At 36.6% G+C, this 20,556-nt stretch overlaps 1 protein-coding gene across 50 annotated transcripts in view; it reads left to right on the top strand.

Annotated features, from left to right (window-relative positions):
• The window catches only part of ATXN2 (ataxin 2), a 102,739-nt gene that overhangs the window by 19,472 nt on the left and 62,711 nt on the right, over positions 1-20,556 (top strand). For all 50 annotated transcript variants that reach the window (XM_086347799.1, XM_086347797.1, XM_086347804.1 and 47 more), the window contains exons 2-5: positions 10,871-10,907; positions 13,046-13,105; positions 13,575-13,646; positions 14,208-14,358. In XM_086347799.1, the coding sequence (XP_086203925.1) occupies positions 13,073-13,105; positions 13,575-13,646; positions 14,208-14,358 (256 nt within the window). In that variant the 5' untranslated portion in view covers positions 10,871-10,907; positions 13,046-13,072. The remainder of the gene's footprint in view (positions 1-10,870; positions 10,908-13,045; positions 13,106-13,574; positions 13,647-14,207; positions 14,359-20,556) is intronic.

The raw sequence follows: 20,556 nt of genomic DNA, 5'->3' as shown, positions 1-20,556 counted from the left end.
AATCTTTGCCAGCATCAGGGTCTTTTCAGATGAGTCAGCTCTCTGCATTAGGTGGCAGAAGTATTGGAGTTTCAGCCTTATCATCAGTCCTTCCAATGAATATTCAGGACTGATCTCCTTTAGGATGGACTAGTTGGATCTCCTTGCAGTCCAAGCGACTCTCAAGAGTCTTCTCCAACAGCACAGTTCAAAAGCACCAATTCTTTGGTGCTCAGCTTTCTTTATAGTCCAACTCTCACACCCATACATGACTACTGGAAAAACCATAGCCTTGACTAGACGGACCTTTGTTGGCAAAGTAACGTCTCTGCTTTTTATTTATTTATTTTATCCCAGTCCCCCCGTCTCTGCTTTTTAATATGCTGTCTAGGTTGATCATAACTTTCCTTCCAAGGAGCAAGCATCTTTTTAATTTCATGGCTGCAGTCGCCATCTGCAGTGATTTTGGAGCCCAGAAAAATAAAGTCAGCCACTGTTTCCACTGTTGCCCATCTATTTGCCGTGAAGTGATGGGACCAGATGCCATGATCTTTGTTTTCTGAATGTTGAGCTTTAAGCCAACTTTTTCACTCTCTTCTTTCACTTTCATAAAGAGGCTCTTTAGTTCTTTGCTTTCTGCCATAAGGGTGGTGTCATCTGCTTATCTGAGGTTATTGATATTTCCCCGGGCAATCTTGATTCCAGCTTGTGCGTCCTCCGGCCCAGTGTTTCTCATGATGTGCTCTGCATAGAAGTTAAATAAGCAGGGTGACAATATACAGCCTTGATATACTCCTTTTCCTATTTGGAACCAGTCTTTGTTCCATGTCCAGTTTTTTTCCATGATCCAGCGGATGTTGGCAATTTGATCTCTGGTTCCTCTGCCTTTTCTAAAACCAGCGTAAACATGTGGAAGTTCACGGTTCATGTATTGCTGAAGCCTGGCTTGGAGAATTTTGAGCATTACTTTACTGGCTTGTGAGATGAGTGCAATTGTGTGGTAGTTTGAGCATTCTTTGGCACTGCCTTTCTTTGGGATTGGAATGAAAACTGGCCTTTTCCAGTCCTGTGCCCACTGCTGAGTTTTCCAAATTTGCTGGCATATTGAGTGCAGCACTTTCACAGCATCATCTTTCAGGATTTGAAATAGCTCAACTGGAATTCCATCACTAGCTTTGTTCGTAGTGATGCTTCCTAAGGCCCACCTGACTTCACATTCCAGGATGTCTGGTTCTAGGTGGGTGTGAGTGATCACACCTTCGTGATTGTCTGGTTGTGAAGATCTTTTTTGTACAATTCTTCTGTGTATTCTTGCCACCTCTTCTTAATATCTTCTGCTTCTTTTAGGTCCATACCATTTCTGTCCTTTATCAAGCCCATCTTTGCATGAAATGTTCCCTTGGTATCTCTAATTTTCTTGAAGAGATCTCTAGTCTTTCCCATTCTATAATTGTACTAAGTAATAATAATTAAGAATTTAGTAATGTGCCAGGCATTGTTCTTAAGCCAAACTGTTTATATGGAATATCATTTTCACAACCTTGTGAGATGATACTCTTTTATTTTTTAAGACCATACTATTTTTAGCACCATTTTGTAGATTCTGAAGTTAAGATACAAAGAGCTGAAGTGAAAAGGTTAAGGTCACAGAGCTGGAAAGTGGTAGGGCCAGAATTTGAACCCAAGCAGTTTGTAGCAAGCTGAAATAAGTTCTTGTGGGGATAGTTCTTGAAGCATTGATCTAGATGATCCCATGGCTGAGTTAATCTGGCAGTTGTTCTATTTGAATTTAGAGTTGCCAGCCTCCTCAGTTTGCTAAAAAAAAAAAAAAAGAGAGGGGAAAAAAAGAATAATCTCATAGATACAGAGAGCAGATTGATGATAGTCATAGGCAAGTGATGGGAGAAATATATATGTATTTTTTATTTTATTTAAACCTTTTGTGATTAGGTCATTAATCCATTTTGAGTTAGCCTTGCCAAGCTCTCTTACTTGTAGTAGGGTGTTTTTGGGTAGATTCTCTGCATAAATAGCCATGTTGTCATTTATTAAAGACAGTTTTCCTTTCTATCCAAACATTATGCCCTTTTTTTTTTTTAATTGTGCCTTTTATTTCTTTTTCTTGCTTTATTGCATAAGCTAGAACCTCCAATTCGAGTGTCTCATCACCTTATTTTTCTTTTACAGTTTGTTCAAATGAGAGTTCACAAGTTGTTTACTATGACTCAAGTCTGTCTTAGTCTACAGTTTCACTACAAAGTCCTTATCTTTCTGAAACTTGCTCACAGTATTGTCAAATGTACATTAGTAAAATACCTTGATTTTTTTAATAGATAAATCTCCCACAATTGAATTACATTGTAAAGCCTAAAAATAATTAAATGAGAGCAACAATACTTTCATGACATTTCTCAATTGTGTACATTAAACTTTAGTGAAAAGTAGTACTATTAAGAAGTTTCTTGTAGAAGAAGTAATTTGTGTGAAACAGCAGTAGACTTCATTTTTAAATTGCAGTTATTGATATAGCAGCCATATTTTTCAGTTCAGAGGTCAGCAGATTTTGCTTGTACTGACCCCTTTTATGAGGCATATAATTTCTCTATTGCATATTGTTCTTGGCTTTTTTTTGTTTTTTCCCTTAAACCCTTTAAAAACTTAAAACCATATTTACTCAAAAAGCCCAAACAAGAACAAATTGTGGGCTGTAGTTCGCTGATATTTGATTTAAAGAATTATTACAGATGATCCCTGACTGAGGATGGTGTGAAAGCAGTAAGCAGTCAATAGAAACCCTGCTTTGAACTTTGATCTTTTCCCAGGTTAGCTTTATGTGGTAAAATACTCTCTCATGGTGTTGGTCAGTGGCATCGAGCTGAGCTCCTAGTCAGCCACACAATTTACAAGTGGTAAGAACTTAAAATCATTCTGTACCCATAGAATCACTCTGGTTTTCACTTTCAGGGCAGTGTTCAGTAAGTTACGTGAGATGTTCAACACTTTATTATATAATAGGCTTTGTGATAGATGATTGAGTCCCACTGTAGACTAATGTAAATGCTTTGAGTACCTTTAAGGTGGGCTAGGTATATACATTTATTTTTTACTTCACCTTATACAGTGGGTTTATTCAGGACATAATCTCATCATAAATTGGGGGAAGATCTTTACTTTGAAAGTGTTCATGTTCATTTTTTTTCTTTCTTTTTTGACTGGGCTTATTCACAAAATATGTATTGTATATATCATATATGAGGCACAGTTCCTCTGTGCTGATTTTGGTAAATGGTACAAGGATGGACAAGATCCTGTCTGCCAGTATTGGTTATTCCAATTTAATTTTATTGAAGATACCCTGGCCAAGGGCATAAGTGGGTGTTGAAATCTAGGAGTTTCTTTGCTATATGATATGCCTTTTGGGACTACATTTGTTTCTGATACCTCTTAATTTTTACAAAGGCGTTGACTACTGACTGCACGGTTTTTTCTAGTGTGGGACTGTGACTTCCTGGAGGAGGCATCATTTTCTGGTCTACACAAAAACATTATGTTGTCAAATAGATGGCAGTTAGATGGGGGAAATGTAGAAATGGTAACAGATTTTATTTTCTTGGCTTCAAAATCACTGTGGACAGTGACTGCAGCCATGAAATCAACAGATGCTTGCTCCTTAGAAGAAAAGCTATGACAAACCTAGATAGCATAAAAGAAACGACATCACTTTGCCAGCAAAGGTCCTTATAGTCAGAGCTATGGTTTTTCCGAATGTATGAATGTGAGAGTTGGACCATAAAGAAGGCTGCGTGCCGAAGAATTGACACTTCGGAAGTGTGGTGCAGGAGAAGATTCTTGAGAGTCCCTTGGACAGCAGGGAGATCAAACCAGTCAGTCCTTAAGAGAATCATCCCTGAATGTTCAATGAAAGGACTGATGCTGAAGCTCCAGCACTCTGGCCACCTGATATGAACAGCTGACTCATTGGAAAAGACGGTGGTCCTGGGAAAGATTGAGGGCAGGAGGAGAAGAGGGTGACAGAGAACGAGATTGTTGGGTGGCATCACCAACTCAGTGGACATGAGTTTGAGCAAACTTTGGGAAATAGTGAAGGACAGGGAAGCCTGGAGTGCTGCAGTCCATGGGGTCACAAAGGGTCAGAAATGACTTAATGACTGAAAAACCACCACCATCATATTGTCAGGTGATGGCCCTGAGTTAGTGGGCATGATAGGTTCCCTGTTAACTACAGGGCAGATTATGATAAATTTCAGTCTAGCAAAGAGAGCACTGTTTGATTGGATGACATAAATCTAAGAAAGGTTTCTTGAAAAGGTAACATTTAAGGCTGGGCAAGTTTATTACAGAATTGTACAGACACTTTGGACACTAAAGTAGAAGTTAATAAATAGCTCATAGTTAATAATTTAAAAAAATTGTTTATAAATAAAAGTTACAGTTATACAAAGAATTCTTCTGTATCCTTCATCTGTATTCCTCAAGTAGCATCTCACTCCATTTTTTCATTTTCTATTGTTAAAATTAATGTATAAATATGTATTTAATGTAAAATTTAAATAATTTTTTTAAACATGAGAGACATGGTGCCCCTTAGTTCTGAATACTTGAGTGTATATCCTAATAACAAGGATATTCTTACAAAACTACAGTACAGTTGTCAAAATAAGGAAATTAATATTGTGCCAAATTATTATCTGTCAATCTTATTCAGATTTTACTAGTTGGTTTTGTATTATTGTTTACAGCTCCCCCCACCCCTGCACTCCAAAAGAAAGCTGATCTAAGAACTAATCCAGGATTATATGTTATGTTCAATTGTCATGCCTTGTTGGTCTCCTTTAATCTGGTATAGTTCCTTAGTCTTTGATGATTTGACAATTTTTGAGTATTACAGGTTATTTTGTGGAATGTCCCTCCATTAGGGTTTGTCTTAGGTTTCCTCATGATTAGATTCAGATTATATACATTTTTGGCAAAGATATTGCAGAAGTGATAACATGTATTCTCATTGCCTGAGAGGAGGTGCATGATGTATGTTTGTCTCATTGCTCATGCTGTTAATTTTAATCACTTGATGATGCTGGGTTCCTTTTCTATAAAGTTATTTTTCACTTTATCATAATCAGTATCTTGTGATGAGTTACTTTGTGACTTTATAAGTATCCTGTTTCTATTGATACTTTATTAAACTAGCATCCATTGGTGATTTCAGCCTGAAACAGTTGCTACTATGGTGGTTACTAAATAGTATCCCTCTAATTCCATCATTCCTTCCACATTTATTAGTTGGAATTCGGTTGTCAGGTTGATAGTATGACAAGGAGAATGGAACGTGAGACACACTCTCTAGGTGAAGGAGCAAGGCTCTGAAAGAGATCAGGTTTGTACGGATAATTTCTGTTAAGAGTTCATCTCCAGTGGCCCAATACTTCATGTGAAAAGGGTATACAGAGTCCTGGAGGAATGACTCTTCTTCCTGTTGGATTGACTTTTTTATGATTATAAAATGTCCCTTTTTAGTATCTTTTTTATTTTAACATCTATGTTGTCTAATATTAGAATAGCCACTCTTGCTTTCTTGTTTGCATGCTTGTCTTTTCTTTTTATTTTCAATGTATTTATACCTATGCATATTAAGCATTTGCTTCCAATTCCAACTTTCCCACAGCCCCTTCTGTATCTATGAATTTGAGTATTCTGTGTCTGTGAATTTGAGTATTCTGTGTACCTCACATAATTAGAAGCATGGAATAGTTGTCATTTTGTGTATATCTTATTTTTCGTGTTGTCAAGAGTCATTCATGTTATAGAATGTATCAGAACTTCATTTGAATAATATTCCATTGTATGGGTGATAGCATACTATGTTTATCCATTTATCAGTGCACATTTGATTTTTTTCCCACCTTGAACTGCCATACTATTTTCCACAGTTGCTGCTGCTGCTAAGTCACTTCAGTCATGTCCAACTCTGTGCGACCCCATAGACGGCAGCCCACCAGGCTCCCCCGTCCCTGGGATTCTCCAGGCAAGAACACTGGAGTGGGTTGCCATTTCCTTCTCCAATGCATGAAAGTGAAAAATGAAAGTGAAGTCGTTCAGTCGTGTCCGACTCTTAGCGACCCCCTGGACTTCAGCCCACCAGGCTCCTCTGTCCATGGGATTTTCCAGGCAAGAGTACTGGAGTGGGGTGCCATTGCCTTCTCCGATTTTCCACAGTAGCTGCACAATTTTGCATTCCCACAAGCAGTGTACAGGGGTTTCAATTTCTCCTCATTTTTGTCAACACTTGTTATTTTCTTGGTTTTGTGGGTGTTGTTTTTTTTTTTTTGGTTGGTTATTTATAATAGTCATTGTAGTGGGAGTGAAGAGGTAGCTCATTGTGGTTTTGATTTGAATTTTCGTAATTAATGGTGAGGTTTAACATCTTTTCATGTGCTTATTGGCCAACTTATAAATTTCTTTGGAGATTTGTTTTTTGATGTTGAATTATAGGAGTTCTCTCTGTAGTTCAGATATTAACCCCTTATGAGATATATGCAAGTATTTTCTATTATTCTGTGGATTGTCTTTTTATGCTGATACTGTTTTTTGCCCAAAAGTTTTTAATTTTGATGAAATCCTATATATATATTTTAATATTGTATGCCTTTGAAGTCACAGTTAATAAATTATTGCCAAATTCAAAGCCATAAATATTTTCCCTTTGTTTTTTTCTGAGAGTTTCATGGTTTTAGCTTTTAAATTTAGGTCTTTGGCCCATTTTTTAGTTCATTTTTATATATGGTGTAAGGTAAAGCTTCATCTTTTTTTGCATGTGAGTATCTAGTTTTTCTAGCATCACTTGTTAAAGAGATTTTCCGTGAATGATCTTGTTCCCCTTGTTAAAGATCAGTTGCCCATAAACATGAGGGTTTATTTCTCAGCTCTCTATTCTATGCCATTGATTTTTATAGCTGTCCTTAATGCCAGTACCATACTATTTTGATTTCTTTAGTTATGTGATAAGTTTTGAAAATTATTTATATGGCTGGGTCAGGGCTAAGTTGTGGCACTCAGGATCTTCATTGTGTCATGTAGGATCTTCCCTTGTGCCCCACAGACTCTAGTTGTGGTGTGCAGGCTAGCTTTGTCCCACAGTATGCAGAATCTTACTTTCCCGACCAAGGACCAAACCTGCAATCCCCTGTGTTGCAAGGCAGAGTCTCTCTTTTTTTAAGCTTATATTTATTTGTTTTCAAAAATAATTCTTTACAATATTGTTTGTTTCTGCTATACAACATTGTGAATCAACTGTTCAGTTCAGTTCAGTTGCTCAGTCGTGTCCGACTCTTTGCGACCCCATGAATTGCAGCACACCAGGCCTCCCTGTCCATCACCAACTCCCGGAGTTCACTCAGACTCACGTCCATCGAATCAGTGATGCCATCCAGCCATCTTATCCTCTGGCGTCCCCTTCTCCTCCTGCCCCCAATCCCTCCCAGCATCAGAGTCTTTTCCAGTGAGTCAACTCTTCACGTGAGGTGGCCAAAGTACTAGAGTTTCAGCTTTAGCACCATTCCTTCCAAAGAAATTCCAGGGCTGATCTCCTTCAGAATGGACCGGTTGGATCTCCTTGCAGTCCAAGGGACTCTCAAGAGTCTTCTCCAACACCACAGTTCAAAAGCATCAATTCTTTGGTGCTCAGCCTTCTTCACAGTCCAACTCTCACATCCATACATGACCACTGGAAAACCATAGCCTTGACTAGATGGACCTTTGCTGGCAAAGTAATGTCTCTGCTTTTCAATATGCTATCTAGGTTGGACATAACTTTTCTTCCAGGCAGTAAGCATCTTTTAATTTCATGGCTGCAGTCACCATCTGCAGTGATTTTGGAGCCCCCAAAAATGAAGTCTGACACTGTTTCCACTGTTTCCCCATCTATCAACTGTAAGTGTACATATATCCCGTCCCTCTTGAACCTCCCTCCCACACCCCTAACCCCACCCCTCTAGGTTGTCACAGAGCACTGAGCTGAGCTCCCTGTGTTAGCTTCTCACTAGCTATCTGTTTTACATGCAGGCGAATTCTTAACCACTGGACCACCAGGAAAATCTCTGTGATAGGTTTTGAAATTGGGAAGACACATTTTGCTTTTCATATTGTGTATCTTCAAATGTGTAATAATTTTTCCTCTACATTGTTTTTTCTTGACATGCCAAAGTGTCATCTGTTGAGTCAAATTTACCACATTCTGGATTTAACTGACTTGTAACCTCGTGGTGTAAGTTAATTTACTCTACTACCCAGTGGTCTCTGTAAATTGGAAGATCTATACACTTGATTGAATCCAGACTCCCTTTGTGTCATGTCAGAAGACTTTTTTAACTTACGGAAATTTTGAAAAGTAAAAAGAATGATATAATGAACCCCTGCATACCACTGCACCTGGCTTCAGCAGTTAGCAACTCATGCCAGTCTTGTTTCATTTTTAACCCTGTTTCCTCCCTACTATATTATTTTGAAACAATATAAGCTCTTTATTATTATTTTGTATATTTATATTTATTTGGTATTTTGATTCACATTTTAATCTCATGTTCAGTGACGGTTGAAAATTTAAAATCCTGGATATTATTGATTTGCTAAATCTGATCTGTTGCATTATACTTATATTTAGAACTAAAATATCTTGGTTGGGTTTTTTGTTTTAGATTCTTTCTTTTTTTTTTTTTTTTTTACTATATGAAATATTAGAATGCTTGTCTGAAATACCAAAGGAAAAAAAACTAAAAGTCAACCATAATCTGAGTGGATTCAAAAAGAAAAAAAACAAGAATGAATGTGGGCTTTTTATCGGTTTCAGAGAATGCTACTGTTGTATGCTAACATCCCCTTTAGGTGTCCAGCCACCTGGTAGAGCAGTGGAAATCAGTAGTTTCTATACTTTTATACCACTTTATACCACTGTGAGTCTTTGATGATTTTCCTGTTGACCAGGTTGTTCTACTGAGTAAACTGGATTGTTAAAACAGTTGCTCTTTATTAATCAAAAATATAACTGTGTGCACTCAATTTTTTAAAAAATGTGGTTTCTATCACGGAATTTTATGTTTTAAACTCTTTTAAGTAGCCTTGTGGGTAGAATTTTATGTTTTAAACTCTTTTAAGTAGCCTTGTGGGTACACTGCATAAATTTAAGGGCACTTAATTAGTGTCATTTGTTTAAATCTTTTAACTGTAGCATCTCAGCGACCACTAGGATAAGATAAAATGGTAATACTTAGACATTTTATAGCCTTTGGCTACCGACTACAAATAAACAGAAAAACATAATACATTTAGATGGCTTTTGAAAGATGCAGAGATTGGGCTAGGCTTTATTGTCAAGTTAATTTTTTGTGATACAATTTCAGAGAAGGAGCATAACCTAGAAATGCAAAGTCTATACTTTGGATCACCTGGTTTAAATATCTGCTCTTGCTCATAAACTAGATGACTTTGGTCAAGACATATTGCTACTGTTTCCATTTCCTCACCTGTAAAGTAGGGGTGAGAGATTTGACGTGGTGCTTACTATATACTGTCTGGTTTGTAGTACGTTTTATAAATTGCTTAAACTTTAGGACTTTATGTGTGTTGTGTGAGAGGCAGAAATGATAAAAATGGAAGTAATCTCGGGTTATTTGGTCAAAGACGTTATTTTCTAGATGGGAAAAGGTAGATGAGAGTTAGAAACAAAACCAGTTGACCTCAGAGTACTAATATCAATCTTGCTTTTCTGGAAATTGGCACCATTCATACTGCTAGGCTTTTTCACCTGAATTGTGCTTCTCTTTGAATGTTTTTAAGTTTGTGGTTTTGAGTGTTGTGATTATTTTATTAGAATGAGATTGCAATACTCTTCCTCAAGAGTAATACTTATGAGCTGATAACATTTTACTTTATTGTGTTTTTTTTTTTTTTTTTTCCATAATAGAGGGGCTAATTTTTCCATTGGAGCAAGCCTTACAGTATATTTTGTTCTCTAAATTTACTTGATAATAGACTCCACATTACTGGAAATTACTTGACAACTGACATAGGTGTACTGCATTGTTTCAGAGGGAGTGGTTTGGCAGGGAGAGTGGTTTGGTTTGCTGTTGGACTTCCCTGGTGGCTCAGACGGTAAAGTGTCTACCTACAATGTGGGTGATCTGGGTTCGATCCCTGGGTCGGGAAGATCCCCTGGAGAAGGAAATGGCAACCCACTCCAGTACTCTTGCCTGGAGAATCCCATGGATGGAGGAGCCTGGTGGGCTATAATCCATGGGGTCGCAGAGTCGGACACAACTGAGCGACTTGATTACTGCTACTTAGATAGATCTTAACAGGAGCACTTAGTATTTAAAATGAAAATGCTTTGAATGATTTAACTTATTTTCAAATGTTTTTCTGCAGTTGTAGACACAGTACCTATTTTAAGAGGTGAGGGGAAAATGGAGGTATCTTGATGTTATTAGTCAAGTGTGTCAGTTAAATTGGTAATATAATCTGTATTTTGCTCCTGAGTAGTTTTTTATGACAGAGTGGTTAACTTTTGGAGAGGGGATTATTGTTTTTGGTATTGGTTATTTCTGTAAGGTTGTTTTAATTTTTACTTTATTCACTTAATTTTGATTATGGTCACATTCTTTCCTCCTTCCTCCCTTCTCTGACCCATATCTGTTGCAGGCCTCTGAGCCTGGAAAGCACAGCAAGCGTCATGCTTAGGTAGCCCTTATACTTCACATTGGATGATCCTTCCCCACAGATAGTGTATTTTTTTTGGATGGGATTATAAGGTATTTTAAATTTGAAAAAATATTTTAGCTTGCTTAGCTTGTTGAATTTCATAAATATTTAATCTTTTCAGAGGCCGAAACAGTAGCAAAGGACTGCCTCAATCCACGGTGAGTAATTTCAGTGTTACTTGTTTGGAAAAATTGGTAACGGAAATGTGATTTCTAAATCCCACAGACCAAAAGCCAAGGCCCCCCCCAAATTGCCTTGTATCTCAGATAACCTTTATAGATTAGTACTGCTTAGCATAAGATTATTAGCTATAACTGTTTTATAATGTGTGAAATGCAGAACTATTGTAAATAGTATTTTGATTTTTCATACTTAATAATAACTCATTTGTTTTACAAATGACTAAAGGCAAATAAAAATGATTAATGAGATGAATGGAACGCTAGGACCATAGTTGGCAAAACTTTGGCGTCTTGATTTTGAAATAAGTTTAGTTCAGTTCAGTTGCTCAGTCGTGTCCGACTCTGCGACCCCATGAATCGCAGCACGCCAGGCCTCCCTGTCCAACACCAACTCCCGGAGTTTACTCAGACTCACGTCCTTCGAGTCAGTGATGCCATCCAGCCATCTCATCCTCTGTTGTCCCCTTCTCCTCCTGTCCCCAATCCCTCCCAGCATCAGAGTCTTTTCCATTGAGTCAACTCTTCACATGAGGTGGCCAAAGTACTGGAGTTTTAGCTTTAGCATCAGTCTTTCCAGTGAATATTCAGGACTGATTTCCTTTAGGATGGACTGGTTGGATTTCCTTGCAGTCCAAGGGACTCTCAAGAGTCTTCTCCAACACCACAGTTCAAAAGCATCAATTCTTTGGTGCTCAGCTTTCTTCACAGTCCAACTCTCACATCCATACGTGACCACTGGAAAAACCATAGCCTTGACTTAGACGGACCTTTGTTGGCAAAGTAATGTCTCTGCTTTTCAATATGCTATCTAGGTTGGTCATAACTTTCCTTCCAAAGAGTAAGCGTCTTTTAATTTCATGGCTGCAGTCACCATCTGCAGTGATTTTGGAGCCCCCAAAAATAAAGTCTGACACTGTTTCCACTGTTTCCCCATCTATTTCCCATGAAGTGGTGGGACCCGATGCCATGATCTTCGTTTTCTGAATGTTGAGCTTTAAGCCAACTTTTTCACTCTCCTCTTTCACTTTCATCAAGAGGCTTTTTAGTTCCTCTTCACTTTCTGCCATAAGGGTGGTATCATCTGCATATCTGAGGTTATTGAGATTTCTCCCGGCAATCTTGATTTCAGCTTGTGTTTCTTCCAGTCCAGTGTTTCTCATGATGTACTCTGCATATAAGTTAAATAAGCAGGGTGACAATATACAGCCTTGATGTACTCCTTTTCCTATTTGGAGCCAGTCTGTTGTTCCATGTCCAGTTCTAACTGTTGCTTCCTGACCTGCATATAGGTTTCTCAAGAGGCAGGTCAGGTGGTCTGGTATTCCCATCTCTTTCAGAAATAATGTGCTGTCTTTTATTTCTTTCATTTTTCTCCTTTGGAAAATGGTTTTAGATGCCGAAACTTTATCAGTGAAATTGAACTATGCCCAAAGGCCAGAAGATATAGGTTCCACAAAATGCAAGAAATAAATGCAAAGCTGTCACTAATTTTTGAGACTTTGCCTTTTTTGTATATAGATTTTCTTTAGAATCAGGACACGTGCTTATGTAGTGTGTAATAAGAAGTGATGTGGTTTATTAGACCTTAGAGCAATATCATTGATTGAGATTTACTAAGAGAAAAGATAGGCAAGGGTCTTGTACAGAGGTTCCCCCTCCGCCCCTATTTATTTAGTAAGGTATATTTAACCCTATTTAGTGTACAGTTCTTTGAGTTTTGTTGTATACATTGTGTAACCACCACCACGGTCGAAATAATAGAACAGTTCTGTTACTTCCAGAAATCCCACATGCCACTTTGTAGTGAGCCCTACTCTTAAGTCACTGATCTGTCTTCTGTTCTATGACTTTGTCTTTCTTCATATATGGAAGTCCAATTTTGCCTTTTTTTTTTTTTAATATCATAGATAGTTAGAACATTTAATTTGTATGATTGATTTCACCTTTGCAAACTTATACATTGTAAGGAGGAAAAGATTGTAGTAAACCAAATCTTCCTTTAATGAGTATGAGGTATAAAGCTAACTAAACATTTTGTAACAGAAGAAGTGTTAACTGTAATATATAGAGAGATAAATAATGAGTGCCAATAATGTTTTTTCTTAATATTACAGATTTCTTTTGATGGAATCTATGCAAATATGAGGATGGTTCATATTCTTACATCAGTTGTTGTAAGTTTTCAGAGTATTGGGGAGAAACTGCCTTGTGAGTGGAATAAAATAATTTCTTGAAGTTAAATGTGAATGAATGATAAAAGTAACATTTCTTAGATCATGTTTAATCAGGATGATGTAGAAAACAAATTAGAACTCTATTCAAGTCATTGTAACTCACTGTAAAAGCAATCTTGTTAAGTCTGCTGTGTACAAAATATTACTAGTTGATTGTCTTTAGTGCATTATTTTGTTATTTAATAAGCTAGAGTCAAAAATACTAAATTTCCCAGTTTAAACTTATACTGCAGACTGAGCAGGACCTCCTGAAGAATTTTGAGAATTAAGTGTATTGTTAATATTTTAAAATTTTTTTATTCTGTCAGTGATTACCTAATACATTGAATGAAAAAAGTAGAATGAAAGGAGTTATTTCCATGACTGCATAGCACACTGTTTCTTTGATAAATTAATTATGTGTTTTTAGGGATCCAAATGTGAAGTACAAGTGAAAAATGGAGGTATATATGAAGGAGTTTTTAAAACATACAGTCCTAAGGTAATTTTTACTTTTTCAAAAATAATGTAAAACCCCGAGAATCACCAACTAGTGTGTATGTTTCCATGTGTCCATTAGTTTCTGATTTAGCAATTTATAGTTATGAGACAGTTACTTTTGTCACATTTTCATGCTTAGTACATTACCTTTAATGCACTTCTTAAAACCACTTTGAATGACTTTACTCTTTGGTTTTAAGTACTGATTACTTTATAGACATATTTGTATAATCAGAACAGCTTCTTGCTCTTTGTGCTTATTAAAATATTTTGGCCTTTGCAAGCATTATGGACTAGAAGAGGGGTCCTAGTGGTTTATTGTTTTCCTCTTTACTGCTGTTGTGCTTAAGGCAAACCATGGAAGCAAAGACCAACTTTTAGATGAGAGAATTTTAGAATATTGGAATACTAGATCATATTACTGAGAAAACAGTATGATTATAAGGATCTCTTGAGATAATTTTTTACCAAAGGCATATAAGAAATAGTACCTTGATGTGTAAGGGAATTCCTGTTGGATTTTATTTTATAAATGTTTTTAATTTTTTTTTTTCCTCCTTAGTGTGATCTGGTACTTGATGCTGCACATGAGAAAAGTACAGAATCCAGTTCGGGGCCAAAACGTGAAGAAATAATGGAGAGTATTTTGTTTAAGTGTTCAGACTTTGTTGTGGTGCAGTTTAAAGATATGGACTCCAGTTATGCAAGAAGAGGTGAGTTTTGATTTCCTAAATATGCTTCATGGTTTATTAGATTTATTCAAGAAAAGATTCTATACTGATGGCAGAATTTTCCTTTTTCTCTTTTTATTTTTAAAAAGAAATAAGGCAAATGGAAATTTAAATGCATTTTTGTTGGAAAATATTTAAAACTTCAGAGGAATATTCCTTGGTACTTTGGGCAGGATAAATAATGAAGACTTGTATTCTATTAAAAACAAGTTTGTGAAGAATTTTCTGAAGTTTTACTGTCAATGCTACTAATAGTACTCAACTAAAAATTTCTTGTCCTGTTCAACTTAAATGTTTAGCTTACATATTTTTAGTTTATAATGTTTATAAATAATACTTAAATATTACTATGTATGTTTTTCTATGCTTGTTCTATAAATAGTTTTTTAATCTGGAAAGAAGTCAAAAGCACGGAAATAAAGGAGAAAGGCAGAGAGCTATGGATGGAAAATGATTGTCTAAATGAAGTTGAAAAATGTGACTAGAACATGTATATTGGAAGAAATATTCAGAGTATGGGACTATTTTAAGAATATGAAATAGTGATGTAGTTATGTTAAAATTCAGTCTATTTCAGGTGTCTGTTGAGGAAGAAGATGTGGGAATTGCTGTCACTCATTTGGAGAGCATACTCTGCAATGATGAGTGTTCAATAACACACTGAAAGACTCTGTTGGGCTATTTTTGCAATGCTGAGTGTTCAGTAACACATTGAAAGCCTCTCGGGTGATTTTGAAACTGGCTCTAAAACTCTTAAAAGATTTTTTGTTGGGGAGGGCAGCAGTGGCATTGAAATTTTGTAGTCATTTCTGTTGCAGCTTATAACAATTTTTTGTTTTCATCATTCAGTCTATACCAACTGTTTTCATTGTTACACTGATACTACTTCTACACTGTTATTTCAAATTACAAGCCACCAGAAAGTTAAAGCCTTTCTATTGGACCTCTTAATAAGGTTCTCAGCTTTAGTTATTTATAGATTGCTTTTTCAGAAACAAGCTGCTCTAGGTACTATGAAACTGCTTTTGCATTGTTGATGAAAGCACTGTGCTCTGATCTTGTATCTTCTTATATTGTGTCTTTGTTTGTTTTTTTTTTTTAATTTTTTTTTTGTTGTTTAGAAGGTACTTTATTTTTTTTTCTAATTTTATTTTATTTTTAAACTTTACATAATTGTATTAGTTATATTGTGTCTTTGATTCACAACTCTAAGAGTCCTTCAGTGGCCCATACAAGCAAACAAGTCTTTTGGCCTCTAGGGCCACGTGGGATCTTAGTTGCCCAACACTGGAAGCGCGGAGTCCTAACCGCTGAACCACCAGGGAAGTACCAACAAGTCTTTTTTAGTAATTGCCTTTGGGGTTCATCTTACTTATGCCTGCTAAGTTGCTTCAGTCGTGTCCAACTCTGTGCGACCCCATAGACGGAAGCCCACCAGGCTCCCCCGTCCTTGGGATTCTCCAGGCAGGAATACTGGAGTGGGTTGCCATTTCCTTCTCCAATGCGTGAAAGTGAAAAGTGAAAGGGAAGTTGCTCAGTCGTGTCCAGCTCTTAGCGACCCCATGGACTACAGCCTACCAGGCTCCTCCATCCATGGGATTTTCCAGGCAAGAGTACTGGAGTGGGGTGCCATTGCCTTCTCCGTTACTTATGCCTAGGAGCACAAAATTATTTATACTTAAACTGTTGAAATATTTCACTGTTTTAAATTTTAAAATTGACTTGGATCATAAATCAAAAGGAAAAATAAAATTTTAGTTGAGTTTAGCACTTAGCACTCTGGGAAAAAAGTATTGGCTGCAACAGATGTTCCCTGATCTGTTGGGTACCAGGCCATTTAGCTCGAAACCATTCATAACATGCTTTTTTAGTATTCTTAAAGAGAATTGACATTTCCTAAGTTTGAAAGGATAAATACTACTTGAAGACATTTATGTCCCATTCATTGATCCTTGTAAAAGATCAGTGTAAAAGATTGATCCTTGTAAAGGATCCTTATAAAGGATCAATCAAGACTAACTACAAAGTTAGTCGTTAAATTTTTATTATTTTGTTTATTATTTTATTATGCCTTTATTTCTTAGGTAAATTGTGTTCATTGTAGAAAGCCAAGAAAATCCAAATCAGAGCAATAGCTTTGATAGTGTTCAGTACATTCATTAGGGGATGCATGTATTTTACTATATACATAATAGTTTACTTGATGAGAACATTGAGTAGTGGAGTAATTTCAGGTATTTTATTTAAGGACTGTAGGAGTTTAGTGAATTACATAATTGTGTCCAGTGTATAGTGTTCTGAAAATAGTATCAAGTCATATGTTTAGGATTTCAGTTCTCTTAGTCCTGATTCTTAGCACTATCCTGGCAGAAGTTGCATCTATTAAAGTATTGTTTTGGAGATTCTATTACTGTAGAGAAAACTTTAAGAATAATTAATTGGCATGATTTATTGTTGTTGTTCAGTTGCTAAGTTGTGTCCAACTCTTTGCAACCCCATGGACTGCAGCATGCCAGGCTTCCCTGTCTTTCACTGTCTCCCTGAGTTTGCTCAGGCTCATGTCCATTGAGTCATTGATGCTATCCATGTCATCCTCTGTCGCCCCCTTCTCCCCTTGCCCTCAATATTTGCCAATATCAGGGTCTTTTCCAGTGAGTCAGTTCTTTGATCAGGTGGCCAAAGTATTGGAGCTTCAGCATCAGTCCTTCCAATGAATATTCAGGGTTTATATCCTTCAGGATGGACTGGTTGGGTCTCCTTGCAGTCCAAGGGACTCTCAAGAGCCTTCTCCAACACCACAGTTCAGAAGCATCAATTCTTCGGCACTCAGCTTTCTTCGTGGTCCAACTCTCACATCCGTACATGACTACTGGAAAAACCGTAGCATTCACTATATAGACCTTTGTTGGCAAAGTGATGTCTCTGCTTTTTAATACACTGTCCAGTTTTGTCATAGCTATTCTTCCAAGGAGCAAGTGTCTTTTAATTTTGTGGCTGCAGTCACCATCCACATTGATCTTGGAGCCCAAGAAAATGAAATCTGACACTGTTTCCACATTTTCCCCATCTGTTTGCCATGAAGTGATAGGACTGGACGCCATGATCTTACTTTTTTGAATGCTGGGTTTTAGGCCAGCTTTTTTGCTCTCTTCTTTCACTGTCACCAAGAGGTTCTTTAGTTCGTCGTCACTTTTCTTCCATTAAAGTGGTATCATCTGAGGTTGTTGATATTTCTCCTGGCAATCTTTTTCCAGCTTGTGATTCATCTAGCCTGGCATTTCACATGATATACTCTGCATATAAGTTACATGATGATTTATTAATTATGAAAATTAAGTCATTTAGTACTGCTTTTAGATTAACATTATTTGTGTTAAACACATACTCAGATTTCTAATCTCCTTGAGTAAAGGAAGGTAGGATGTAAGCAGTGATTCTTCGTGCTGGTTTCACATTCTAGTCACCCATGGGTTTAAAAAAATACCTAGTGTTCACTTTTAGAGATTCTGATTTCATGATATTTAGCCTGGGTGAGGCTCTGAATGTTTGATTCTGGGGTGTAGTCTGGCATGTGAGCCATGAATTTCATGTGATAAGATCCTAGGAATGGCTGTGTTCTGGAGATCTTGAGGATTTGTACTCTTTCCTTACCTCACAGTGTCTCAGAATTGTACAGTATCTTGAAAAGTCCCAGTTGGTATCAGTTTGATACTACTTTCCTGCATTTTAAATGGGTAGATGGTTGAGGGTGTTTTTTTCTTTTAGAAATAATAGAAATGAATGAGTGATAAGAACAAAACTAGTATTACATTGTAGGTTCCTAAAAGAAGAGGGAAATTTATTTCCTTTGTGGGTTTTTGTCTTGTAATAAATAGTACTGTTAAAATCTTAAATTGGCAATATGTAACTAAAATTCAAGTGTCAATTCTATGTATTGGACTCTATGCTAAGTATTTTATGTGCATTTTTTCATTTAATCATCATAGCTTCTTTCTAAAGTGGGTATGATTATTATCCACATGTTTTAGGTGAGGGAACTGAGACATGGATTAATTAGCTTGATGAAATGAGGACACAGACCCAAGTGCTATCTAACCCCAAGTCATATTCTTAAACATTGTCCTATAGTGACATAAATTGTGTCTAATTTATTATTTAGCTGAGCTGAATCAGAATTAATCTGAATTTACCTTAAAGAATTTCTCCACAAACAATACCAAAAATGGAGGGGAAAAAAAAAACCTCAGGCAGTAGAAATATGCAGATTATTATATTGTTTGAAAATTCTTTTCCTTTTTAAATCTCTTTATTTTGGGGGAAACTTTAAAATTAGTAAGATGCGTGTGGCTTTTAAGTTTTTAATACTAACTACATTGATTTTAATAAGGTTTAAAAGTTGTCTTTCATATACATATTCAAGTGAATAATAGGCCTAGCAGTAATTGATATCTTAGGGAATAGTGAATAAGTTTCATCTGATCTCTTGAATGTTGTATATATTCCAGTTTGACTTACGGGCAAAAGGAAGAACAACTTTGATCTTGCAGGCTGTTCCTTTTGTACAAGCATAACTAGGAGAGACTGTCAAATTATCACTGGAGAATTAGTGTGTGTTTTACATGAATTCCAGTGCAGACGGATCCTGGGATGCTCTCATTTTCCTCTTCTCGTTTTGCATCTGTTTTTAGAGCATTCAGCTGCCTTTTTATCTGTTTACCTTGGAATTGGCATATTATTGCTACTTGATTTTTACATGGTTTTCCTGTCTTTTTCCAACATCCCTTTCTCATCTCTTTTTTTCCTCTTCTCTTCTTACAGTTCCTTTATTCATTTTTTTAAAAATTTAATACCCTAACTCAACTGTGTTTTAGTTCTATGGCTTCTCTTTACTTCCTTTCGTACTGTTCTCAGCCTGTAGAACAGGGATCAGCAGACTTAAGGCTTATGGACCAAATCAACTCATCAGTAAATAACGTTTTATTGAAACACAGTTAGGCCTATTTCGTTCATGCATTGTCTCTGGCTGCATTAATGTTGTAGTGATAAAGTTGAATAATTGTATTAGAGACTATATGACTTTGAAAACTAAAAAAAAAATTTACCGTCTGCCCCTTACAGGAAAAGTTTGCCAAGTCTAAAACCTAGATCATTTTCCCTACTGCATATCAGCTGTTACAGTTATTCAAAAATACATATTGTACTGGCTGCAGTGAAATAAAACAATGTATTTTGTTGTAACACTCATCCTTTGACTCTCATCTAGTACTGTGTAATTTCACATGATTCCTTATGTCAGGTTAGATTTAGTCTTAAGAATGACTTTTGCTTGTCAGCTCCTTTGTTACAATAAGTAAAAAATAATAAATGAGAAAATTGGTTATCTTGAATTCTTCTAATTACTATTCTGTATTCCTTTCTTACCCAAACTTGTTGACTCTCATTTTCTGCTGACTCTGCATCCCATTGTTGTCTTTTTTTTTTTTTTTAACCATTTATTTGGTTGTGTCAGATTTTAGTTGCAGGACATGGCTCCTTTCGTTGTGGTACATAGGCTTCTCTCTAGTTGGGGCGTGTGGGCTCAGTAGTTGCAGTGTTTTGGGCTTAGTTGCCTGAAGCATATGAAATCTTAGTTCCCTGACCGGGAGTTAAACCTGGGCCACGGCAGTGAAAGTGCTGAATCCTGACCACTGGACCACTAGGGAATTCCTGTGTTCTTTGCTAACTGTTCTTAACACATGTAGTCACTTACATACTCTCATAATATCAGCTGCCAACCACATACAAGCCTCCTCTCGAATGTCTCTACATCATTTCCCTTACAGTGTGTTGTATTATATTTAGATGTTTCTGTCTCCTCCATTATGCTTTGAGTTCCTCGTGTACTGTATGTTTTTCATCCTTGACGTCTAGTATAGTGTTCTGTCACATAGTATGGTCTCAATATAAATGTCTTTTGAATGAATGAAATTAGAGCCTTCACATATTTTTAAAGGAGCACTGTTTCATGCAAAGAACAGGAAACGTATAAATAGTCTTAATGTCTACAGCCAGGCAACGAATACTTTTTGTGCCCTGGAATGTATTCATTGCTGTGCTAATTGCTATAGACAGTACAAAGAAATTCATATTCTTGGTCCCTTTTGAGAACTTAGGGATGCTGTATACCTTTACACAGACTTC

The sequence above is a fragment of the Bos grunniens genome, chromosome 17 (assembly GCF_055505025.1).
Source record: "Bos grunniens cultivar Pamir isolate PY7600 chromosome 17, Bosgru_T2T1.0, whole genome shotgun sequence".
NCBI lineage: Eukaryota > Metazoa > Chordata > Mammalia > Artiodactyla > Bovidae > Bos > Bos grunniens.
Note: the sequence above shows the minus strand (reverse complement) of the source record. Positions and strands in the feature narration are given on the sequence as shown.